This window comes from Artibeus jamaicensis, unplaced genomic scaffold (genome assembly GCF_021234435.1).
Source record: "Artibeus jamaicensis isolate MK-2021 breed Jamaican fruit bat unplaced genomic scaffold, CSHL_Jam_final scaffold_474, whole genome shotgun sequence".
Taxonomy (NCBI): domain Eukaryota; kingdom Metazoa; phylum Chordata; class Mammalia; order Chiroptera; family Phyllostomidae; genus Artibeus; species Artibeus jamaicensis.
Window position 1 is genome coordinate 1,106,463 of NW_026522046.1, and position 27,350 is coordinate 1,133,812.

The 27,350-nt window shown below is 35.7% G+C and overlaps 1 protein-coding gene across 2 annotated transcripts; it reads right to left on the reverse strand.

Moving 5' to 3' along the window:
• CLDN16 (claudin 16) lies at positions 1 to 24,925 on the reverse strand. Of its 2 annotated transcripts, none has more exons than XM_037131787.2 (5): positions 24,362 to 24,925; positions 12,062 to 12,164; positions 8,660 to 8,785; positions 5,313 to 5,504; positions 1 to 4,445 (listed from the first exon to the last, which is right to left on the reverse strand). In XM_037131787.2, exons 1-5 carry the CDS (start codon positions 24,473 to 24,475, stop codon positions 4,312 to 4,314), a joined length of 669 nt encoding a protein of 222 aa, XP_036987682.2. In that variant the 5' UTR covers positions 24,476 to 24,925; the 3' UTR covers positions 1 to 4,311. The 2 variants fall into 2 exon arrangements, with proteins under 2 accessions (XP_036987682.2, XP_036987681.2); XM_037131786.2 differs by having other exon boundaries at positions 8,660 to 8,824; positions 24,362 to 24,913.
• Between the last annotated feature and the right edge of the window lie 2,425 nt (positions 24,926 to 27,350).

The following is a 27,350-nucleotide window of genomic DNA, read 5'->3' on the forward strand; positions in this document are numbered from 1 at the left end:
CAAAGGCTCTATATATGTATTTCAATAATTTTGTTTAAAAGGCTACAAAAACTTTTCTCAAGAGAGGAATAGTGGTGGGAGAACATAGAAATGAGTAAGAGAGACATTGTTTAATGCTTACCATTCTGTACTATGAAGTTTTCAAAAATGTGTATGATAAATGTACGTAAATATACATAAAATGTATTTTATACATGCATGTATTTCTTCTAACTTCAGAAATTCTCTGGGTGCTGAGATAACTGATGTGTTTAGCTTGTATGTTTTCTTCCTTATCTTTTTTATATTTTATAAAATTTTATTTTAATAAAAATTTTAAATGACAAATTACCAGCTTTTGTGAATGGAAAACACAGGTTAATTCATATTAAAGTGTGCATTACATTGCATTCCAATTAACTACTGCACATCAGGGGGCAAGGTCATTCACTTGAGAACAATTATTTTTCAGTTCAAAAGCTGCAGAGCCCACTCCAAGAATGCTTTTTTTCTAATTGCCAGTGTAGCCCCTTAAATTGATATAGGAAGTGTTCTCTTCAGTATGAGAATGTTGCCATAAAGAACCAAAACCAAAAAGGCAAAAGAACGGAATTGAAAGAAGATTAAAGTGTGAAGAAGAGAATATTGTAGGAGGGTTAGTTTGGGAATCAGAATGATTTTGGTGATGGTGAAGACAGGCTTGATAGGACTTTGCTACAGAGGTGATGCCTCAAAGAGGCTGGCTGCAGGAGGGAAACTAGCAAGGTTACATGGCAGAACAAAACTAGCACTGCATGGACTTGGGTTGTGTGTCTAATGGTGGCACTGAGGGCTTTTAGCAAGCATCTTCAACTTTCCTACCTTGGAAAGAGGGAAAGTGCTGCCTTCTCTTGGTTCTCATTTAAAGTAGTTTATGAATACAAAAACTTCCTTCCTCTCAGTTATGCTCTGGGAACATGGAGCTACTTGTAATTTTTAGCACATTAGTTGTCCTCTCTTGATTCTCTTTCTTTGTGCAAGATCTCTTTGCATAGAATTTATTCTCCTAACTTCTTTTGTATCACCATTATTTACTCCACTAAAAAAATTTTCTCCTCTCTGAAGCTTTCCCTGATCCACCAGTAGATATAGATATGGCTTTTTCTATGGCATTTTCTATAAACCTACATTGTAGCAATTAGTTTGTTGTGCTCTGAACTTTTTTAAAATGTCTTTGTCCCCAAGGCTGCTTGAAAACACAGAGCTGGCCTTTCAATAAAACTGCCCAAATGTATGCATGTAAATAAGGGAAGGGATGATACCATGAGCAGATAAATTACATGCAATGAATTCATTGCTTTTCTTGATCAGAGTATTACTGCCATTCATTCACTCATTTGTACAAAAATATGTACTGAGAGCCTACTGTGCATTAGCCACTGGGCCAGATGTTGGGAATAGATCAGTACATAAAGTAGAAAATGTGTTTCCCACTAGTGCATGTAATCTTTATAGGAAATTGAGATATGAAACAAGATGCTACACTCATACATGAAGTGCCATGAGGACAATTACAGAGAAAAGCCCTTGGATGTTAGAGGTGTGTCAATATCTAACCCAGTCTGGTGAAAGTCAGAGGGCTCCCTGGAGAAGTGATGTGTTATTGGAGAAAAGAAGAATGTTAGTGGTAAGAATTGGGAAAGGGAGAAGGTGCTCCAAGGCTAAAATCAAGAGAAACATGGGGCTCTTTTTCCAAGGAAGAGACTTAAGAGGCATAACAACCAGAGGAAATGCAGGTCCTGGTTTGGACAGGTAAGCTGTATTAGTGAATTTTAAGTAACTTATGGAAATTTAAATATGGATCAGTTATTAGATAAGGTTATTGCTAAGAAAAGGCAGAGAGAGTTAAAGGGAAAATATGATTATAAGCAACACATCTAGAATGGTCTCCTAAAAAAGAAATATATATATGTATATGTGTCATTGTGTGTATGTATATAAATGCATAATGTCTGGAAGGAATGCAGGTATTCAATAAGGTTTAGGAGTAATGATGATCTACACAGAGAGTATGGTGCCCTGCCATTTAAACAAGATATAGTTATGGTTCTTTGTGCTTTCCCACAATCTACAATGCACACATACAGCTTTTGTAATAATAAAAGTCTAGTTTTAATTTAAAATGTGGTATTAGAAGACAATAGTTAATAAAGGCACAGGTAAATAAAATTATCAAAATTTACTTTTATTTTTACTGCAATCACCTAGACATGACTAAATGACAGTACCCAGAATTCAGTAGGTCATGTTACTGTTTCCACCAAATAATCGTGTGTGTGTACACTTTGGACTTATTTTTCTTTCTAAGCATGTTCAGCTACCACCATGTCAATGATTTAATATTTGCTTTGTTGTTCATTGGTTGCAATACAAAATACATCCTTTGCTATGCTTTATTTCAAGATGCTTTATTAAATTATAATAAATTAGCAAGAAACATTCTTAAGGTAATTAGAGAAAAATACTAATATTACCCCAGAATATACAGAATGTTTTTATTGAGAAAAAAACCTGAAACTGTCACAGAAGTCAATTATTGCCATAATCCTTTGAAATATTTCCTCTTACAATTTTTTAGAAAAAAAAATGTGTAACTTTAAAATTTAAAGAGCTACTTAATTCATTTTTACCCTCCTCCTCTTCATAAGAATTTCAACAGACATATTGGAATATAAAAAAGATAACATAATATGTCATAAAATAAAAGTGAAAATAAACTTTAAAAAATAAGGTTGAGGAAAATATCAAGACAAAATAAGTTTTAAAATGCATAGAATAATACCTATGTAACTAGGACATGTGATCTACAAATAATTTTTTCAATGTGAATTACACAGTTAATAACACCCATGAAATAAATATGAATCAGTTGCTCTGAATTCTAAGATTAGATTAGAACTCCTGAGAACACTGGTAAAGAAATGGCTTTTGAAATCATGAACATCATTAACAACAATAACTTTACTAGGTTTTCATCATCTGATTTCCAAATTATTTTTAGTGTTTTTTTTAACTTAAACACTTCTTTGGGGTCTTTAGAAATTCACAACTAAATTTCCATTTCCCAAAATAGTAATTTCCAATACAGTCAAAAATTCATTAAGATACTACCAGGAGATTAATGCTATTCATGTGAATTACAAGGAATAAGAAAGTCTGAGATTAAATTTCAAAACCTTTTAAAATAGTTTACCATTTAAAAATTCAAGATGATTACATTATGAATATTGATTAGTCTCATTAGCAATCATTCACTGATTTCTTTAAATGTCTACATAATTTCAATATTTTTCAAAAAAGCACATTTTATGAGAAAAATTATTTAAGTAAAGAGTCGTAAGGCTTCATTTCTTTCAATCAACAAATATTTGTTATATTTTATCACATATCAGATATTTTGCTAGGGCATTGAGGATCTAGTTGTGAGAGAACACCTGAGTTAGTGAATTCTAATACAATGCATTCATAAAATATAGTTAGATGTCCAATTTGTAAATGAGTGAACTGCTTGCTTAGTTATTGCTGCTGTAGTCTATTAATTTGGCAAAATATAGGCAAACAGGGAGTAATGACAACAATATACAGATCTTTTATATTGTTAATGAGGAACAAAGTCCCCACTGACTCCAGAATTCATTTACACTTGCTTTTTACATTTGGAGTGTGAAGGGGAAATTTCTTATCTTTAACTCCCACCAGTGGCTGGCACATAAAGCTATTTTCCTTTTTCTCTTGTAACAGAAGGAGAGCGATAGTAGGCGCTGGTATACTAGCTTAAATTTAGAATCGTCTTCCTCAAAGTTATCAAATAACCCATTCAGTTGAAAATACAAAAAGTGAAGCAAAAACCAGGGAAAGAGCTAAGAGCTCATCAATCCCTTCAAAGAGGAGAATCTCTGGCCTCTTTTGGAGGTTGCTTTCTATTTGCAAAGGGTCATTTTATTTCAAAATTACCATGCCATAATCCCTAACAGCAATATAAAAATAACAAGAAACATTTTTACATCCTTGCAACCTCATCTCGAAATACAAGGAAAGTGTGTGTGTGTGTGTGTGTGTGTGTGTGTGTGTGTGTGTGTGTGTTTGAGAAAAAGAGAATGTGTTGAGAAAGAATGAGGAAGAATATGACAATAATAAAAAAGAAAGAAGTGACAAGCTTTTTGATTAAGGTACACAATTTAGTTGAACATGAAGTTTAAATAACTCTTTCTGGGCTTACTTAATATTTTATTCACCTGTACTCATCCATCAACCAGTTCAGTAACAGATAAACCCAGACTGATATGCAGCCCTCTACACCCTTGTGTCAACGGCGTACATTTTGGCCGTCTTTGTCCGAGGGGCCGCGCATGACTTGGTCATGGAAACCGCTGCAGTCGAGTAGGCCTTCCTCAGAGAATATGGATAGTTCCTTTCAGGTCCCACACCTGTTTGAGGGAGGTAATGGTAGAGAATAAAAATAACTATGGCTGAGTAAACTTTGGGAAATAAAATAATGTCATTTTACATATTCTTCCCTAAAGGACCAAGAATATACATATTGTAAGAAGTCATCATCTAAGAGGACCTCTAGATTACAATGTAGATTTTTATCCTGAAGGTAATTTTTAGATTTAAAATTTAACCAAGTATTCTTTATTTTTTTCCTAAAAAGGAGAGAAATCCTTTTTGTTTTTAAATGGTATTTTTTAGAAACCAAATTACATTTTTTTAAATATTTTATTTATTTACCTTTAGAGGGGAAAGGAAGGAGAGAGGGAGAGAAACATCAATGTATGGTTGCCTTTCATGGGTCCCCTGCTGAGAACTGGCCTGCAGGGAACCAGCCTGCAACCCCGGTATGTGCCCTGACTGGGAATCGAACCGCGATTGTCTGGTTCACAGGCCCGCGCTCAATCCACTGAGCTATACCAGACAGGGTTCCAAATTACACTTTAACAATAAATATTTGGCTTGCTTCTCAGTCCACTTCTCTATTTAACTCTAGATATAAATTTAACAGATCGGGTGAAATCAGACATGTGAGATTATAACACATTAAAGTAAGCATTCTATGTTTGGATATTAGACACAGTTGTAACTTTGTTTTTGTTTTTTTCTGATAAATATGCCACTAACTGGGTAGTCAGACTTGAGTATTAGAAATCAGTTGTCCTTGAACAATTGAAATTGTTCATGGCAATAGTTGGAGATTAAGTAAATAACATTAGTTTAGGCAGGGGAGATGCATTTTTATTCAGCTGGGGAATATGGTACCGGAGGCAAGGAAGTATGCTCTTTTAACTTGTTCTTACCTTTGAGGAGGTATAAGCAGCACGTGAGGACAGCCCCAGCCAAAAAGCAACCCAGAGACCCAGCCATTCCAAGCCAACAGGACCAACCAAATTTATATTGGATGCCAAGAAATATATTGTGCAAAACCAGAGAAGAACGTTCCACATAAACATCAACAGCGTACCACACAGAGCCAATAATTCCTGGGGCACCTGAAAGAAAGGAAAGATCCAAAAGTATAATGGGGGTCTTTCCCAAATTTAAATCCTACAACTCAAAACAGCTGGCATCATTTCCAGGGAAGTTAATGATATTATGGATTCATCACCAACTCGAATTTTGGTCACCTCTTTTATGTGCTTCTTTGGCCTTCTATCTGGTATTTCTTCCAAATTGTATCTCAGAAATACGAAAGTAAAACAGTGCAGTTCTCATCTGTTTTTGTAAACCTAAAATGGTCACTATGGTTTTCTTTAATTTTTCTATCTTTCCAGTGCTATTTTAGTATTATAGAAAGACAAATATTAAAAACAAAATAAAAATATGAAGAATAGGAAGAATATAAAATCCAAGACAAATAATGAAGAGTATGTGCCCTTTCTATATTAATACTTTCATTGAAAGTAGAGGTCTTCTTTAATAGCATTCTATCTCTCCCCGCTCCACTACCCAGACCCACGGTTGAAGCTATAGCAGCTGCATAACCAGCTCTCATATGGAAATTATGTTTTTAAAGTAATTAATTTTAGTGTGTTGGGGTTAAAAGCTGGTAAATAAAGTAAAAATTGTCTTTGTTTTAAAATAAATCCTTATCCATCACCCCAACACATAAGAATAAACTAAGAAAATTTATTCCTAATTTATTTAGTATTTCAAGTACAGTTTTGTCTTTTCCCATCCCACCCCCTCCCCTTCCCCCCCTCCCTCCCATTTCCTCCCCCCCCTCCCTTTCCTTCCTATTTGTTTTTAATAAAATTTAATACCCATAGATTAGTCTGCCTAATAATTAACTGACTTGAAGTGATGCCACTGAGGTCCTCTTGTTTTAAGGAATAAATTGCATGTCAGGGCCTAGATGCAAGAACAGAAAGAGATGAGGAGTTGAGGAATCAGAGGCTATGTGAAGAGGGTATTTCTGAAATTTGTAGTATCCAAAATAACCTCCACATTTTTTCCTAGGAAGTTTATGATATCTGTTTAAATCACCATTTCATTGCATTCTTCTCCCAATTGTTTAGTGCAAGAAGTTTTTAAGAAGAATCAGATCATGATCCTATAACCTTTAGACAACAGGGTATAAATTATCTGCCTCTTCTATAATATGGTAATACACAGGTTTAGAATGAAAATTCCTTTTTTTATCCTTAAAAACAGAATATGTGAGTGGGGAGCCAAAACAACCAGGAATTTATTTATAGAAAGTTGTATGTTTATTCTTGTATGTTTAAACTTTAGTCACCTTCAAAGCAGTCTCCATCTAATGCAATACCTCCATTGAGATTTTTTTTCTGCCGCTCAGAACAGTTTTTGAACTCAAGGATTTCAACGCCTTTTAGTGCTTTTGATGTTTTTTATTTCACCTCTTCCACCTTGGCAAAAGATTTCCCTTTGAGGACTGTTTTTATTCGGGGAAACAAAAAAAAAAGTTGCCTGGGGCAAGATCTGGTGAATGGGGTGGGTGGGGCATGTGGGTCCTCCCTTGTTGATCAAAAACCGCTGAACAGTCAGTGCCCTGGTGTGGTTGCTCATAAATCACCCATCATGAAATGGGCAAATGCACTGAAAGTCTTTAAAAAAGAAATTCACTGAAACCAAATGCAGCCTCTCCCAACAATGTCAGCTGGTACACTGGTACAGATGGGTTCCCAGAACACTCGCTGCATGGAAGAAACCTGAACTACAAGGGGCATGCCCCCCAGAAGTTAATTCCAGGATTTTTGGGTGCCCCCTAATACATATTAGCATGATAATATTGAATGATGGTTCCAACGATTGGACCATGTCTGGCAACTTAATTTAGACATTTTTTTCTTCAGACTTTCCTACAGGAATTTTCTTTATTGACTTGGTTTTCTTGAAATTTAGCTCACTTTTTGTTTTATCAAAAATAAAGGAGTATCTAGTGATGTCTCAAAAAATATTCTGTAACAAAATTGTAAAGTGTTAAATGATGTTTAAATTTGTTAAACAAAACACATTCTTCTGTATAAAAGCTTTATGTCATCACTAAACTGGATATGGGAATGCATGTTTTAAAAAGAAAGAATAACTAAATTCTTGTGAATTTTTAACACAACCTAAGGATCATCGGGGCATTGACTCAATGTTTGTGTGTGAAATAATGAGGGAGACCCTGGTTTTTATGCTGTGATGGTTTAGGGTCTCTGCTTTGAGCTTATTCTGCTCACATTGGACCATCACAATAGCAATTTGAAGTAGATATTATTGCTGGGGCTTCAGGCTGTTTTGCAGATTAGAATGTGAGGACAGGCTAAGTAACAGGTCTAAAGCCACACATCACACATGTATATCTCCAAGTATTTTCAGTTCCCCAGTCTCTGTCCATTCACCACCTTGAGTGCCTGGTCAGGCTCTACCTTACATTTGCTTTGCTAACTTTTTGCTTTTACCATAAAAGAAGGTGGTTTTCTCTCTGGAGGGTGTTTGCTGTTGGCTTCTTCAGTGAAATACCCCAGTTCATTAAGATTCAAAGAATTTCAAAGGTGTCATGTTCTGACAGAGGAAGTGGAAGCTTTGAGGACAGAGGAAGTTGGTTAAAAGACCTGAGTAAAATATCAATTTTGCTGTTTCACTAATAAAACACCATGTAAAGTGTTTCTTGACTTATAGTTTATTAGTTATGTTCAATTTGTTAGTCTTCTAATATTTATTTATTAGAAGTCTTCAATTTATTTATCTCCTTCTTAAGTGAAGATAATAATATGATCTGTTTATTGTGTCCTTTATGATTGAAGGTGTTGGCATATGAGAAAAGTCTGAGAACGTGGCACAACTTAGTTCATTGCTAAAAAGAGTTGGTGGTGGTGTTATAGGGAAGGGGGCTCAATTAAACTTGGCTCTTAATTGAGAATTTAACTTCAGGAATAATCACAATAAAAACTTTTTTTAAATTAAAGCATTGTACAGTTTTTAGATAGTTAAAATATTTTGAGGACTTTGATAAATCTTGATCTGTCATATTAATAACAACAAAGAAAAGATAGAATTATGTACTTTTTCTTCCTTTGATTTAGGAAAGCAAGTCACATAGGATTCTAAAATGAACTGCTTCAGAACATCGCCCTTCTCCTTCACCTCAAGACCTTAGATGTGTATCTCTACCTCTATCACTAGTCTAGACCCATACCTGCTATTAGCAGCGTGGTTCCAGCAACACAGCAAATGCGGACTTTGATGTATGGCTCATCAGGGAGGAATTTTATGCAGTCAAGACCAAGGAGCAGGGTGATGAATCCAAACCCAGCGAGAATATCTGCAGTAATCATCAACGCCCGAGTTACCACTAACTTCACTGGAAGACCAGGACACATGGTTAGATGAAGGAGACATGTTAACTCACAGAAATACATAAAAATGTAGACAAGCTCATACATTTACACAGACCACTGAAAGAACTGTGCATTTAAATTTACATGAATTTGGAAATGAGTACCCTTAAATTTTTATTAAAATGCAAAAATATCAGGAGGCTATTGGTGTTATTTTTCATTTAAGTGCTGATTACTACTTAGTCTTGTTGGCCTCTGAGCAAAATGCCTGGCATATAGTGAGGACTAAATAAATGTTTCTTATTTGCTTCTTGTTTTGGAATCAGTCCTATTCACAAATATAACTGATCACAGTTGAAAGTAGAATATTTGATCTATAGAAGTTAGTCAATAAATATTCAATAAAGAAAAATCACTATATTTGTTTAAAGTTTTATTGTAAAAATATTTTTTTAATTTCATGTGGGGGAGTAAGATATACTTTAAGATGTCTCTTGCCAATTTAGGCTGGTGGGAAAACTGTCAAGGAGAAGGAGCTTCTGTCCTTAAGTAGAAGACTACTTTTGGGAAACAGATCATATTCTCTTTCATTCCTTCAAGTCATGACCCTTCCTGGCCAAGACTTTATATTAACCCTTTTACACTGCATTGTCAACTGAGAGTATTTTAAAGCTACAGGCTGTGAGAATAGATGGTGGAAGACCCAGGGAAGAGAAGATAAGATAAATAGAGGTAGAATAGTAGTGATCACCTTCTGCAATGGAAGCATCTTCAACTGGAAAAGGCTCCTGAACTGAGTCACAGTTATGCTAAATTAACAATAGGAAAATTTTGTTACAAGTGGAGGGTTAATTACCCAAATCAGAACTAAGGAGTAATAAAATGTATTCCTTTAATGGTACAATAATTATGTTTTATATTCATAGTGATTGATATTTTCCTTGCATTGTAAATACTTTTTCCCCAGTGATGAGGTAACTGTAGGGCCTATTTAGTAATAGGTTGCTTGCAAAAGTGTGACCATTTTTTTTTAATTTGAAATAAAAAAATATTTATATGATCCATGTAAGAAAAAAATCAATGCATCAGACCTGCTTCTACCTTAATAATAGGTGATTATACTATGGGATTATTAATGGATAGGTATTTTTATTCATTTCTAGAATAAAATTTTAATATATCAAAATTTGGCATTATATAAAAATTGAGTTAAAATTTCAAATTTAGATCAAATCTCAGGCTGACTTTTCTCAAAACAGAAGAAGGGAAATAACATGTAACTCATTAGGTAATAGCAGGTTTTAAATTTGAACAGATCCTTTGACCATCAGTGATAAATGCAAATGGGACTCCTACTCAGCACCCCAAACCAAGATGTCCCACCGTGTGGACCACCTCCCTTGAAATTTTCTGTCTCTTTTTGGAACCTGTGACTACTCAGTAACAGAAGCAACACGTGGACACAGCGTCCTGAAATCATTGTGGGTCCTTGTCTTCCTTTCTTTGACCTTCAACCTACACAGAACATTATTCAAATGCTCTGTGGAACTTCAGGATTCAGGCTTATGATGTCATGTGCTGGCCCTATGGCTAGGACACTTCCAAGAAAGCAGCACTGTGAACAGGTTGCTAATGCTGTTTAACCAGGAATTTTTTTGATGATTGTGTGAAATTTGGCTGCCAAAATGATGTTAAATTATATTCTAATTTGCAGGGGATAGAGAGTGAATTCAAATTAACTATTTCAACAGGAGCCATAAAAAAGTATTTATCTAAGTCTGCATATTTTAGGTATACATAGCAATGGAAAAGGTTATCTAAGGTTAACTGTGGTTGTGTAAATATATCAAAGACTAAAAATAAAATCCTACCCTCTTGTAAGTAACACCCTAACTTAGAGGGTATAGTTATAATATTTCCTTAGAACACATTTTTATCTAGGTTGTCTTTAAGTATATGATAGAACTTTTAAAGAAAATTAATGTAACTTTTATATATTATTTGCAACTAATAAGTAAGACTATCATAAGAAAAATGTGAAATAGTCAAAGAAAAGATAAAAAAGGAATATTAAAGTATAAACAATGATTTTTCTCTTGTGCATTATGCTTATGAGTGATTTTATTTTCTTCTTGCATAAGTGTTTAAAAGGTTGAAAGATTTCATCTTTTTTTCCCCCTCAGATGTAACCATACCACTGTATTTCTGGAATAGCCCATGTCTGCATGAATTTCTCTTTCTATTGACAAAATCATGAGTTCTACCTACCCACTCTGTAGGTAGAACTAAGTTAGCACAGGAAGGAAAAAGAGAAAGAATTAAGAGGACTTTTAAAAATGAAATAAAGGTCTATGAACCTTACAAATTATGTTAAAGATGTTTCAGACATTCAAATCCTAAATGGCAAGGGAGGATATATTAGAGCACTGCTCTTTGTAGATTCTTTTCCCTGGATGAAATAGCTTTCCAGGGAAAAGTCACAATCCAGGGTTCACTTTTCATTTACCTTGAGAAAAGTTGTCATGTGTTACCATCACCTGTCAATTACTTTGAAAGAAATCCAAACTAATTTGCTTTCATCTCTCTCTCTCTCTGGGCAATCCTTCCACTGAAATACTGTAAACTCCCTATTTGAACAAAGTTAGAGCTAAAAGTCATCTCTGAAATGCTTTTTATTTAACTTGTCACATCTAATCATAATATCACAGCATCCTGAAGAATTTGTTTCAATTTTTAAAAGTGTTTACTATAAGCCTATTGTGTATGAGGCACTACGAGAGGTCCTTCGGGGAAAAGCAGTGATAAATAAGATAAAGCCCTGGCTGGTGTAGCTCAGTGGATTGAGCACGGGCCTGCGAACCAGACAATCGCGGTTCGATTCCCAGTCAGGGCACATGCCAGGGTTGCAGGCAGGTTTCCTGCAGGCCAGTTCCCAGCAGGGGACACACGAAAGGCAACCACACATTGATGTTTCTCTCCCTCTCTCCTTCCCTTCCCCTCTAAAGATAAATAAATAAAATCTTAAAAAAAAAGATAATATTTTTTACTCTAAAGAATTTACAAATACACAGGCAAAGAAAAAGTAAGCTAAAAAGTTTCAACTTCTATTTCAGAAATACACCAAATTTTTATTTAAAACATTTAAAACTGGGCAGAATCTTAATGCAGTACTGTAGAAAACAAAACTACACAATGGAAATCTGAGTTCAATTATCTTTGATAGTCCATCCCTATGAGTGGAATGTCTAAGGTATACGTACATGGATGTTCTGCATATATAGAATCGTACTCATCACAGGTGCGAATTCCATCAAAAGCATTTGTGACACACTCCCACCAGAGGCCTCGACATTTTGTGCTCACCTGGATGTTGAAGAAGACACCGTGTGAAACAATTCATGCAGACACACTTCGATTCCCCTGATCAAAGGGAGAACTTGGCTGTTGTGAGTTTGATAGCAAAATACAGTGGTCACGAGCAAGATCAGAATTTTATTTACAGCAAACACAATGTATTTTAGAGTATTCTCCCTAAAGCATTGACAGTTAAAAACTTCCCCTACTGAGAAATGAATTCACTTCTTGAACGGGAGTAGGAGGGATAAGTTGTGGTTAAGATGGATAAAAATCAAAATTAAATATATGAAAATGCATACAGCTGACTCAATCATTCAGTCATAGTTGAACATGGAGGCAATTAATTTCACTTTCCTGTGCTGACATCTACTCAAATTACCCTCCCCAAATCAATAGAACAGTAGATAATAACTGTTGACATCTTGAGTCTATTAGTAATATATTTAATTCATGTTCATCACAAACACTGGGTTCCATAAAGAAAAGTGTGATTATATATGAGGTTCATAAATTTAAAATAATTGCCACAGAAAGCTATATGTGAAAACACAAATAAGTGAAATATAAAGACTTCATGACTTTCTCCCTGCTCCACCAACGGACTACAAATGCTTAAGCTATGATATGGATGTAAACAAACTGAGCATTAATTTCATACACTCTGACAGCTGTGAACCACTTTACTTAGAAATGCGACCAGTTCCCTGAGCCTTCCCACCCTTTATCTCTAAATTGTGTATCACAATAGATTTCTTAGAATTGCAAACACGCCAACAGAATATAGTTTCCAGTATTCTTGACAGAACTCATGCATATGAGACAGAGATAATATGATTGTTTCTTCTGACTCAGTTATGGGTTCACATTACCTTGGAAATCTGAAAATAGGTAAGATTTAACAAGAAGATTAGAAAGATTTAATAGGAAGATTTAACATTCTTCCTTAAAGAAAGAATAAATAACAGAGCAGAGTCAGGGTCCGGAAAGAAATGCAAAGGCCTGGGGATTAAGTGGTATGAAGAAGAAAGGAAGGATCATAAAACACTTTGATTTGCTAAAGAAAACCCCACTGGGTGATATGTATACTATGCTGTGACCCCCTCTGCCCATGTTCTGCTTAGAAGCTGTGCTGGGTGCCAAATAGAACTCTACTGAATTCTACCACTGGCTACTCCATCACGATTCTGAATGTAGTGCTTATATTATCACTCTCTATGTAGAATAATTCATAATAATTAATATTTATATATTGATTTTATACTATGAAGTTGTTACTGTTTAAGCATTATTATTATTTAATTTACTCCTTAAGAGACCCTGTGAGGTATTATTATGATTTTCTACTTTAGAAACAAGAAAAATAAGGCACAGGAGAGTTAAGTGATTAGCTCCATGAAAGCATTATTAATAAATGGAGAAGACAGGACTCAAACACCACACTCTCTGTACGTATGGCTTTAAGCACTGCAATATAACTTAACATCCACTTTTTTTTAATTCCAAATCTATTATGGGTTAAACTACTTTAGAAATGAAAATTAAAGGATAGCTTTGGGTACAACAGTAAGCCTTAAATTCATTCTCATCCTATGGTCCTTATTCTATTAAAAACTCACTGTGGCTTGCTCTTCCTAAGGTTAAATCTGAAAGCAATGTCCTGAAATTTATCGAGTATTACCTCAGGAAGCTGAGGAGTCACAGAGACTAAAAATTTAATGAATAAAATTTAACACATCGATTTCTGAGACAGAATGTGAACATGTAAAGTTATATATGAATAAATGTAAGCTATCGTTGAAAACATACACATTAAATATAAACTGACACTCTTATTAGCTGTGTGGATCCTTCGGCAAGGTGTTACCTTTTTTGAGCCTCTATTTCCTGATCTGCATCAAAGAGATAATGCTAGAATGGTTATAAGGATGAAAATGCAAACACACAAATCTAAGTTATTACTCAGTAAATGATAATATTGATAAGTTATTAAACATCATAATAACATGAGTAGTGACTGTGTTTGGCTTTACTAACCGAGGCAAGAAAAGCAGATGTAATGGGATGACTGTTGGTCCCCAAACTGATTTGTGCAGGAACCCTAATCCCCAGAACCTGTGAAGGTGACCTTATTTGGAAGAAAAGATTTGCATACATAATTAAGTTAGAGATCTTAAAATAAAAAGATCCTCTTAGAATACCAGGGTGGGCCCTAAAACTAGGGCATGTTCTTACCAGAGGCCAAGCAGAGACGCTGACAGAAGAGAAGGAGGCAAAGTGACCACGGAGGCAGGGATTTAAGTATTGCGGTCATAGGTCAAGGAATGCCTATGGCCATCAGAAGCTGGAAGAGGTAAGGAACAGATTTTCCCCTAGGGCCTCTGGACAGTGCAGTGCTGTTAACTGCTAGATTTCAAACTTCCGGCCTCCAGAACTGTGAGATAATAAATTTCTCCTGTGTGAAAGAATTGTGGACATAAAGAGGGGTGGGGGGCAGTTTATAGTAAATCTAACAAGACCAGTGACTGAAAGTAGGATGAGCTGATCCTAAATTCTTAACTGGACAGGTTGTGGTTGGTAGTCATACACCCCAGGGCATGTCACTTTAATAAAAGGTTTATCTTTGCTTTAAGCAAATTCTGTCCATTGTTTTTGTAGAGGTATAACCATGGTCAAGAGAGCACATAATCTTGTAATCTGACTTGCTTGCTCCCACCTCCAGTAATCTTCTTTATGTTCTCTTCTTAATTCCAGATGTACAAAAGAAACTACAAACTGTCATTTTTTGGAACATTTAAGATATTGCTTCCCAGAATTTGTCATCAGTTTGATTCAAATAAACTTTTATAAAAACAGTAGAAAGGTGTGAGAATTCTAAATTGACATTAAGCAACCAAATCTGTGGTAATTTGTTATGATGGACCTAGGAAACAAATACAGTGGAGATTATTTGTACTAAACTGTTATAGTATAGCAGTAATATGCTGTAACTGCTATACACACCATAACAGGCCTTCTCAGAGCCTACTGCCCATCAGTCTCTCAGTTAACAGAAACACACTGGATTCAGTTTCTTCCAATTTGACCTAGGTTATGTGCATTTGAAGTTTCTTCTCTATATTCAAAGAGAGACTGTCTACAGTTTCCTTCTAACTCAGCCACTAAAACAAACCAACAAATCCACAATGGCTATTCTTGTTATACATAAGGTTATTTAGAAAGTCACCTGAGATATATATGTGAAAATACTTATTTTATGTAAAGATTATTTCTTTCTTGTCAAAATAACCCAGTAGTGGTATCATTTTCAAGGCTATTGATCATTTACCTGCAATGACCATATTTAGAAAAGCAATGAGCTCATTAGAAGGAACAAGGAATCCAATTTCATTAGGTATTAATGCTCAGGGGCACACTATTAGATTGCTTGGTATTCACACTCAGTTAAGGTATGTGAGAATAGTGGCTGTAATTAACTAAACTTCTGTGTTAATATAGCACTTCCTGGAGACACCCTTAGAGGTGCCTTTGTGCACAAAGACAAGGTTAAAAGATTTTAATGTTATTTGTCATACTTAAGAAAGTCTTTCTTGTTTATAATACAGTCTTCATACTACCTCTCTCATGTACAATGTATTGTTAAAAACCTTCTAAAAGGCAAGCCAATATAAGTTCTTAGAAGTTTTAAAACAAGGTTATTAAAAAAGCCAATCCATGCTTAGAATATGTGGTTAATCTTTCTTAGAGGGCAACAATGCAAAACGTTAACAGATAATTTTTATCTCATAGGATTGTCCGAAATAAAGGATTCCAAACGGATGCTCTTTCCTTTTAAAGTGTGATTTATATATTAATGAGTAATATACAGAACCATATTAGAGAAATTTGTGTTATTTTAATAAATAGTGATTGATCCTGAAGGAAAAGAAGGTATTATCTCCTAAACAGGGAGAATTTTAACCAAGGTACCACAATAAAAGCACAAATCACAAACACAAGGCCAGTAGAAACTTCTTAATATTAATCAGTTGCCAATAGTGAAACATACAGCTTTTACAGGACAGTTCAGATTTCTGGCTTCCCTTGGAAACTTGGTCAGTCTGGCCACCTGGACTTCCCCGATGCAATGTAGCAATAATTACCATGAGCTGAGTAGCTGCTCCCATTTAGGTGGGATTTGTGTTCACAGGTTCCTCACTGTTCCTACCCAGTCTGCCTCTCTCACTGATGTTAGGTTCCTTGTTTCTACAGGCATCTTAAATTTCCCCTCACAGTATATAACAATGAAATTCTCTTGCTCTCAAGTTGTCAAATTTCTACATTTTATTTATTTACTTACTTACTCAAAATATTTTAATTATTTATTTTTAGAGAGAGGGAAAGGGAGGGAGAAAGAGAGGGAGAGAAACATCAATGTGTGGTTGCCTCTCACGCGCCCCCTACTGGGGACCTGTCCCACAACTCAGGTATGTGCCCTGACTGGGAATTGAACTGGCAACCCTTTGGTTCACAGGCTGGTGCTCAAATCACACCAGCCAGGGCTCCACACATTATTTACATCCCACTTCCAAGATATCTCTTCTTCTATGAGCTTTTCCCAGGTTCTCAACTGGAGTTAATTTCTTCCCAGATCCCACAATAACTTTATATTTCTCAAGAATTTACAATATTAAGTTACCTTTTTGTATGTGCGTTTTTGTACATCTGTCTCCTAAGTCTGTCTGCCATCATCTTTCAAATGATATCCATTGAATGTCTGTCATGTTTCTCAGCAAAGAATGAGACAGTTATGACACCTTGCCTGAAGGAGCTGAGAGACACTCAGCTGCTCTGGACTGGTCTTGTTTATTGAGACACTCTGCCTGGTCTTGTTTATAGAGCTGAGAGACACTCCTTCTCAGTACATAATAAATGCTCAATAGATGTTTATTGAGGGAGAAAGGCTGTCAATCTACCTAATACACACACATGACTCTCATTTGAACTTTGGCATAGATAAATGTACTGATAACACTGTAAGCACTGATGCTTAATATGTACTTCTGACTTAAGTGAATAGATTAGAACAGTTGAATCTGGGAGTCAAAGAACTATTATTTAGACCAGAGAGTTTATTCTTATATAGGGTCAGTCTGGATCCTATCTACTCAACTGGCTCTGGAAAGTCTTTACCACCAGTACTCAGCATGAGCAGGGTACCCCTCAGAGGAAGCTTCAGGAAACCAGAGTGAAGAGACTCTTCCTAGTTGAGTTTACAGTAGCATAAATTAGTTCCTTAATCCTGGGGTTTCTCATTCAGATCTCTTTATCAGTTTTCCATTAAGGTTTCTCTTTCCTAGTCTTTGCCAAGTTCTCTCTCTTATCAGTTTCAAAATACAAGCAGCAAGACACAATTTTGCCTGCCTGGTCTTGTTTATTGTGGTTTTAATGTGTTTGTCTTCCCTCCACATATTTTACATATAGAATTAAAGAAACTTAAAAATAATTAAGTGGCATTTATTTCTCACCCAGTTACATAGGCGATTTATACACAGTAAGCTTAGTAAATATTCATTTTTGGTTGATAATTATCAAACACTACTTTTCTTTGTCAATATACATTAGGTTATAAATGCACATGTACTTTGATTTGTGTATAAACATAATATACATAGAAATAAGAGTGCATACAACCCCAAAAGTCAACTGTCATGTAGATATTTTTTTAAACTATCTGGCATACACGTTATTGGAAATAATAATTTTAACAGCAATTTACTAACTTTGTGCCAACATTTTATATTGAAGATTCAACTTACTTGTTTCTGTGTTTATTTAAGTATATTTAGTAATATGTAAAAGTTTTTAATTTTAATTTTTTAGTTAGATTAATTGAGATAACATTTCTTAAGAAATTATATCAGTTTCAAGCACACAATTCTATAATATACAAGTTGTATATTGCATCAGCTGTATGTAGCACTGTGTTTTAACCACCAAAGTTTTAATAATACTAAATACCATGTTTTACTACTAAAACTTGAAACATTTTAAATTTTAACATGAAATACATTTGTATTTTATACTAATATTCTAAAATTTTATTTTAATATTTTATTTCATTTTTCATACTCTCCCGGGGTCTGAAAGAACTCCAGACAGGGTAAAGAACCAAGATTAAAATAAACATCATAGACGCCACCTTTCCATTTCTTCTCTATTTGTGCACCATGCACTTTTGTTTTTTGCTAAAATACATTAGGCTTAGCTCTGCCTGCTTGTTTGTGGATCACTAGCTAAAAGTATAAATAGTAAAAACAGGATAACACAAATTTAGTAGGTACAATATACTTTTTGTGGTCTTCACAGTTATATTACCTAATTTACATATCTCAAAGATTTAAATATTTTAATTTTAACATTTATTGTTTAATTTAAATCATAGATTTAAGAATGCTTATGAAAGTATAGTATCCCAACTTTGCAACAACTACTGCCCAGTGACAAAGCATAATTTATGTTGAATGAATGATAATAAAACATTAATTTTCTTTTTTCCCTCTTCTGTATTTCTTTCTCTCTTTGAACCAGGAGGCAGAAAAGTTACATTCTCTGCACCCTATTACAGTCTTCACCAACTTTATTATATATCCTGGGGGTTAGATTTGCATTTCTATCTTATTATAAAGAGAAACCAAATCCTTATCTTGAGAAAATTAAAACTGCAGCAAGATAAAAAATAGTGGTGGTCTCCCTGCAGAGATACTTTACATTGAGGGCTCAATGTGAGTTTCCAGAGATCACTTTACATTGTATTTCATTCATATATGTTTATTCATCCTTTTAATAAGTATGCCAAGTATCCTAATAGGTACCCAGTCAATTCATGTTAAGAAATGCATCATGAATTTCCATTATTTGGAAGTCAATGTCAGGGGCTATGATATGAAAGAGACAATATCTGTAGCCCCAGATGTCCCCTGAAGGATTATGAAATCAGTTGGAAAGTAAAACTTCTATATAAATAACAAGAGTATGTGCCAGACAGAATTATTTTAATATTTACTTTATGCCTCAAAGAATTGTAGCATCATTAATGCAAATAGCAATTCCAGGAAGAACTGGGTAATGGAGAAAAAATGAATTCAAATATGGGAAATGTTAATTTGAGATAATAAAATTTTAATCATAACAGTGCTTGGTGTATAGCAGGTTCTCAGTCAATAATTAACATGAGATAACCGAAAATGGAATAATCATGTGAAAACATTTTTTCTTCTGATCATTGAGAGACCAATAATCTTGTGAAGAAATGACTTTTCTATTTCAGCGTAGATATGAATAATTATATGTCTTATAATATAAGTAACATACTAATGATGTCATTTACTTATGACTTCTGTTCTTTTAAAAACGAATTTAATAGGTAATTTATGCTATTTTGTCTCTGTTGTCTGCATATTCCCCTCGTTGGATGGAAAGAAAACAACAATAAATACAAAATTGAGCAAACCACAGCCCAGAGAAGTAAACAAAATTTCTCCAAGAGAATCAATAGTGAACACGGAAATAGAACTTAAATCTCAAACCTCTCCCTTAAGTGAACATTATATAAAATGTCATCCCCTCCTCCAGAACAAAAACAAAACAATAAACTGCAAATGCACAGTAATATGTCTAACATTTATTGACTGATTTGTATTTGCCTGGTATTGTGGTACATGCTTCAGGTACACAGCTCATTTAATCCTCATGACACTTCAATGTTCATATTTTAGTCTTCCTGTACAGAAGAGAAAATGTGGTTTATAGCAGCTTAGACACCTATCAAAAATCGCACAGCTACTACCTGGCCAGGTGGAATTTTATCTCAGGTCCCTGTAACTCCAAGTCCAACCGGTAAGCCTCCCCTCTATAAAGCTTTACGTTACTGCCCTGCCTTGAGGTGCTGTGTAAGCATCTAAGCAAGATAAAATAGGTGGTTCAGTGAGACTGCTGCTTGATGACTTCTATATAGAGCCTGATTTTCCTCTATTTAAGCTCTAAGTGAGTGGCTCTCCCAGGCCTCCAATTGCCCCAAAACAGTAAAGAATTTCAACCTGACTTCTCCCTCTTCTCTGGCCTTTTTTTCCTCTACATGCAATCAATTACCAATTATATCAATTAGAATTCTTTAGAGTTTCCCATATCTTCACATGTCTCCTAATGTTGTCGTCCTAGCTCAGACCACCATAGTGTCCCAACTCTTCCACAGCAAAATTCTCCTAAGTGGTCTCTTGATACTTCATTTCACTCCATCCCAACATTCTCCACAAACAGCCAGGATGATTGATCTTTCTAAATTACATAGATATGTTTGTTTACAGTGGAAGGTGCTTGTCTACGGCATACTATGTATAGTTAATGTTAATGTGACATACAAATCCTTTGAGACCCAGGCCTTATAGTCTCTTCCCTACATGAAAACGCTTATCATGCTGAATTATATACAAACCCACAGAAATACAGTGCTCCCATACCTGTATCTCTGCCCATAGCATTGAGCTTGGGCACTCTCTACTTTTTTTTTCCTTCTTTGCTTACCTATCCTTCCAGTCCTTAGTTCAGATATTTCTTCTTTTAGAAAGACTTCACCAGTTATGCACAATTGAGTGAGCTGGCCACTCAGAGTTATTTGTGATATCACACTGTAACCATCACATCACTGTCTGTCTTCCACAATATGCTGGGAGCAACCTACGGAAGATCCAGGTCTCATCCTCTATAATCTTGTACCTCCCACACTACAAGGTAGACAGAACATGTCAAAGAATATTTGTGAAATGAACAAACATGGGGGGAAATGGAGAGAGAAAGGAGGAATGAAGCAATGAAGGGGAAAGGGGGGAGAAAAAAGAAAGAGCATAAGGGATAAAACAGGAGGAAAGGGGAGAGAGGAATGAAAGGGGGGAAGAAGCAAAAGAAAGAAAGAAGAAAGGAAAGAAGAAAAGAAGGAGGAAGGACGAGAGAAAGAAAAAAATGAGGGACAGTGGGTTGGAGGAAGGGAGGAAGAGCCTATAAAGTCACAGAAAAATGGAGAATATTCATTCTAGACTCCTGGTGGAAATTTCTGGGGAGGCTCTCCAGGATTGCAGATGTAGTGAAGGGGTCCTAATACTAAAGAATGTCAAGATTAAATATGACCTAAAAACAACTGAGTTTGACTTCATCTTAAAACTGCACCAAAGACAGGAGATGTGACTTGTTTAATCAGCAGAAAACAAATAAGATACAAACGCAGGTTGGAATCATCTCAAAATCCAAGTTCTCTTCACCACATCTGTCTTCCCAGGGACACAGATGAATCAACAATGACAGCAGCAGTATGGTAGTTTAGGGTATTTGGTTCCTGACTTGGGGCTGTGCACACTGCTTTTTCTTTTTCCAAATGTTTTACTTAAAGCAAAGAACTTCACTTTTCAAGGCAAGTGTAAGTAAGGCAAGATAACCCTTTGTGGTATTTTGAGGATCTTTCTGCTCTGTGCTCTCTGTTACTTACCTTAATCCTCTAAGAAGCCCAGAGTTTTTACTCACCCTTCACTTTGTCATGTATCTTCTTGTCTGGAAGGCCTCTGCTGCCATTTTCAACTTTTTAAATCCTTTGTATCTTTTGGAAGCTTTGTTTAAATGCCTTTTCCTCCCCGAAGCCTGCTTTAGTGTCTCTGACATGAAATAATCCATCTTCTTTTCTCTAATCATACATTGTACATTTCTTTTTCTCGTGTGCCCTGACCACAAATCGGACCTTCAGTCCATGGCACGATGCCCAACCCACTGAGCCACCCAGCCAGGGCTGTTCATTTCTTTTTCAAATATGAATTGGCCTATGATTTTTATTATATATTCATGGTTATATATATTTTTCTCACTAAATATATACTCCTTTCAGGCTGGACTCATTCTTTCTTTGTCTTTAACTCACCTAGTAGAAACTAGCATAGTAGCTTTTATATGACATACATTTCATGTTTTTTATGTTGAATTAAGCTATAGAATCCATTTTCCAACTCTGAAACCTGTAGCATCCTAAAAGATTAACAGGGCTAGAAATTCAAAGCTAGAAATGTTTTGAATTACCCCTTATTTTAAAAGTGTTCCGTGGGTAGGCTTTACAAAAAAAAAAAAGAAAAGATATTTGTCCCATCTTTTGTTCAACAGTCATTTAAAATGAGCTGTTAATATGGGCCAAACGTAGTATATATATAAGGAAGGAAGCAAGAAGAGCAGTATAATTGAGTCAGGGAGTGTCATAACCTTCAAATTAATTGATCATACTATGATTTCATACTCTGGCCCATTGAAGGAGCAATTAATAAGATTCATGTCCTTTTAAAAATATTGCTAAATAAAGAGATTATTGGAAGAGAAGGGGCCTCATTTGTTACAGGTTTCATCTTTTAATGTGGAGACTTCTTAGAGAATATTTATAGTAATATATTTCAAGCATGGGAAATAAGGAAGAAGCTAAGAAATACTCACTAATGCTTGCTCAAGGTTAGCAAGGATTTATTCGAGGTGAATAACCTAGACTGCTCATTCCATTCATTTTACCCAGAAGTGTTCTTGCCCAGAGCAGATGGCAAAGTGGTCAGATGTAGTAAAATGCAAAGAAGGCATTTTAACGTCCAGGACTCCCAGTTTCTTTCAGTGAGGACTGACCCTTTCTAAACTTCCATTTCTTATCAAGCGAAGTGAAGAGTTTCATTAGCTTAAGCAGAAATATCTTCAAAATCTTTTTAGAAAATATTTTAACAATGCTTTTAGGTGAAATTTTGTAAGTCTGCTTTTCAAACATACTTGTAAGTCTGCTCAAGTCAAGTGTATTTCTGCGTTATTCACCTAGTACCGACAGTCCAGATTCTGGCAAGCTGATGGCAGCACTTTTATTATCTGTATTTTTTATTATCTGTATCTGAGCATTGTTCAAAGGGCATTGTTTGCATTCACTGCTTATATGCATGAACAGATAAAATGCATCACTGGACTTACATATAGAAGACATCATTTACAGTAGTTAATTCTATCATAATTTTCAAAAATATAATTTTTTAGCACTAAAGAAATATTTATAACTCCATTGGTCTTGAAATGTCATGTAGAAGTCAGAGGAAAATTAAAACCAAGAAAAAATGGTAAGAAAAATACACAGCAAAATAGAAAGATTATTGCTTTCCATTTTTAATTCCAATTTGAGAGTTGAATAAATAAAATTAAAAGAAAAAATATATACACTTGCTCTTAGATATCTTTCCTAAGCTTCATAGAGGTTACATTATAGTGTTAGAACAATTTATTCCTTTCAGAATGTACATATGGGAGCATATTCGGTGCTATATATTCTTTATTGGACTTCCTCATACATTGTTTCTTCTTCTTACCTACACTTTCTGAAATCTCCCTAATGAAGAGTAGCTGATTTTGGTATTTACTCAGTTCTATATCTCTCAGATTCTAATAGCCACAAGACATGCTTTTAATTCCAAAATTATTCTTTTTGAGCTTCTTCAGTGAGAAAAATAAAATCTTCAAATGTCAACTACTCATTCCTTCTCACGTAACATCTGGCTCCCAAGGGCAACTCACTTTTAAGGGAGGGTTTCCTAAATCCATATCTGTCCCCTGTACTTGGAACACACTGGATGATGTATTTTCCCTCAGAAAGTTTTCTCCTACTTGGGAACTGCTTAAAATAACATCTTTCTATAGGGTATTAATTGAGTGGGTCTGATATGCCTTGAGTTTGATTACTCAATTCAGTTTCTTAGATTGCCATTCTTTAAGAAAGTCTACCGTACTACTCTTAATGCTATCATCAATATTAGCAAATGTACACTTAAAAAATGTACCAGAATGTTCTTTAAATTGGTGCATGTAGAACAAAAGAGGTGAGTTTCTGGAGGGCTCAGTGACAAGGGTTATATCATTAACCTTGTGCAGATTCATCCTTATGAAAAAAAAGGGATTATTCAGTTACTTCATCTTTAAAATGGAATGATAATATTTACCTCATAAATTAGCTGTGAGGATTAAATGAGCTAATAGCGAAAATTCAGTGAGTAGTGAAGAAAGAATTGGTCAGTCCATGTTGGCTATTATTATCATTAATCCCAGTGGACACAGGGAGGCGGTGGAGCTTTGAGAAAATTTGGAAGGGCTTGGGTGAGAAAAAGAAGTTGCTGACTTCTTACCTCCAGGGAATCATCGGCATTCACCATCCAACAGTCTGTCCAGGTGGCTACAACCAAGAACCCAGTGGAGAAAAAGGCGAGGAAGCAGGCGACATACTGCAGAAGATCTCTCATCTTGGTGAGCAGCCGTCAGGAGGGGCTGCATGGGGAGCTGCCGGTCCTTGGCCTACTCAGGTAGCTGGAACGCTGTCAGTCTCCTGTGTCTCTGGTACCCGGGGGGTGTAAAACTACTGGTCTTTTCCTTTTCCTCACACCCCAGTGCTGGTGTCTTAAGTTGCGGTAAGCATTACACAAACAGACTGTAACCCCCAGAAGGGTCCTGGAGGTCATTATCCAAAACAGCCAGCCTCCAATCAGAAGCCAGGTCAGTGAAAGGACTGTGTATGTTTTGTATGGGAGTGAAAAGGGGCCCTCGGTATATTTTCTGCCCAGACCACTGGTTAATGTGGGATTATGGTCACCAAGGCACATGCCAGCCCCAAGATGGAGAGGAAGAAGGGTCATATCCCGTGCTGACGCCTGTAAACTGATCTTTCTCAGGCCCTCCAGGGAAAGTGAGCTATTCTCCTCCCCCTCCCTAAGGAGGCTACATGGTTGACTGAGTGCTATTTTATTATTAGGACTATTTTAATATTCGCCAACTACCTTAGACAGACAGGCCACTGGTGAAACTGTGCCAAACAAGTGCTTGCTCAAGGGAGTTTGCATTCCAAAGTGTTGGGCAGAATAGCCCCGTGAAGGGTTTCCAGCACCTGGGCCCCTGGCAGAGCCATGGCTCCTAACCTTTCAGCATCAGAGAGCTGGAAGGAGAGCACACTTTCACCCAGACAGCTCTGGGTGGAAACCCCTGGTGTGCAGCTGATAGGCTGAGGGCACTTGGGCTGCATACTTTCTCCATAAGAGGTTTATGAAAATTAAATGACATTGTTACTGTAAACAAAAAATAGCTAAATGATAAATATTAACATGACCAAGAATTCCCAATTTCTGATATGATTACTTTTTTTCCCAGTGTCTGAAAATTTGCTTTAAAAAACCCCATCTGTTTACGTTAGAAAATTGTAAGTTTCTCTATATATTGGAGGTAACTATAGTTTTACTTGCACCTGAACGGGCCGCCTTCTTGGGTATAAATATTCCATAGCCAGTAGTCTTTCAATAATAACTAAAAGGATGTACATACCCTTATTTTATCATCATATATACTTCTCTATAGTAAAATGCGAACTTCAGTGATAATAATAAAAATATTTTACATGGTTCTCAATGCAAGAGAGAATGAGAAAGGTGGGGAAAAGAATGAGAAAGAAATTAACAGGGAAAATGACTAGAAATATAATAGGCCATTACTCTGAAAAGAATTGGCCAGTAAGTTACTTTAGTTACTGCATGAAGAAATAACTTTTTTCTATTTAATAATGCTTTAGTCATAGTATTTAGAGTAAAAGGCTAAAATCAGGTTTGATACACCATCCTTCAAGATTATATTAAAATAACACATTTTGTGACTGAAACATACTATTTTCTCGTTTTAATTCATTTGTATTAAAATACGTAAAAGGAAAATTTAAATGTAAAATTAAATCTAAAAGCTGGATGTAAAACCATGTTTAGAATATCAACCTAATTATTGCCATAAATAAAGATGTTCACATTAACAGCGGTTATCATTATTAGTTTGTCAGGTAGATTACAGATGCTTTCAATTTTGCTTATTTTCTTTATTTGACTCCATGATTGTGAAAATAATACTTATCTTTCAAAGTGCTCATTCAGATCATGCAACCACCGCTGGTGTAAGACAGCTGCAAAGCACACATATTGTTTTGGTGACTCGCAGGCGAATCTTGTCCTGTGCCCTGAAATCTAAAATGCTCATGCTCTATTGATCTGGGAGAGGAAACTAATTCCGAAAGCACATGCTCCTTACAGGAAAAGCCCTCGACTTAGCTGCTAGCTTTCCACCCAGAGACCTTTCACAATGTGCTTTTCCTGCTAGCAGTGTGCCCCAAGGCATTGGATCTTAAACTTGAGTGAACACTGGAATCTCCAAAGCCATTTGCTCTAATGTACCTGGGACTTCAACCCTCAGAGATTTGGACTCAGGAAATTAGGAGTGGAGGACAGGTATTCACATTTACATATGTCTTATATAAAATTCTGGTTCTGAAATAGATGATCGTGCTTTGAGCAATGAAAAGGAAGGAAAGAAAAATCTACATTAAAGCTACCATACTGCTGTACAGAGTCATACAGAATGAATACAAAGCTACCATACTGCTGTAGAGAGTCATACAGAATACAGACAAAGCTGTGTGAAGGGGGATGTAAGAATTACATTTGTGGTAAAAACTCTTCCCTATCTAGTACCAAAAGCCCATCTCAAGTCCAAATATCGGAACCGAAGGGAAAAGATTAAGGAAAGACATTGAGTGCACATACACATTCTACATGCAAGCATACACAAATACACATTGATCTCTGAAAATCAAAGATTCTTTCACAAGAAAGATACAGACTATAAATGATTTCTTTCATTCCCAACATTGTACTAGGTGTTGTATATTTACTACTTTTAGAGAATAGCATAAGAAAATCATGTTTAAATGTTAATTTCTGTGTGTGAGGCCATAATATGAAAGGATATCCAAGAAAGGAGAGCCATGCAGACTAACAACACAGGAAGGACTTCATGGATGGGACGTGAGGGCACTTCTAAGAAGAGATAAATGTGCAGGGAGCTGTGAGGATGGAGCATGCAGATGCAGAATAGATCGTTCACAAGTCTACACAGGCATATCATTACACTTTCTGTCTATGCTCTTAGCTTCCAATATTTAGCTTTATCAACTCAAGCTTACTTTACTTTCACTGCATTGAAGCCTACACTGACTCCAACACTCCACTAGGTCCAAGTGACACCGAGTAAATAAAAGGTGGAAGATCTGGCCCCTGTTCTTAAAAAGCTGCAGTGAGGGGACCAGAGCCA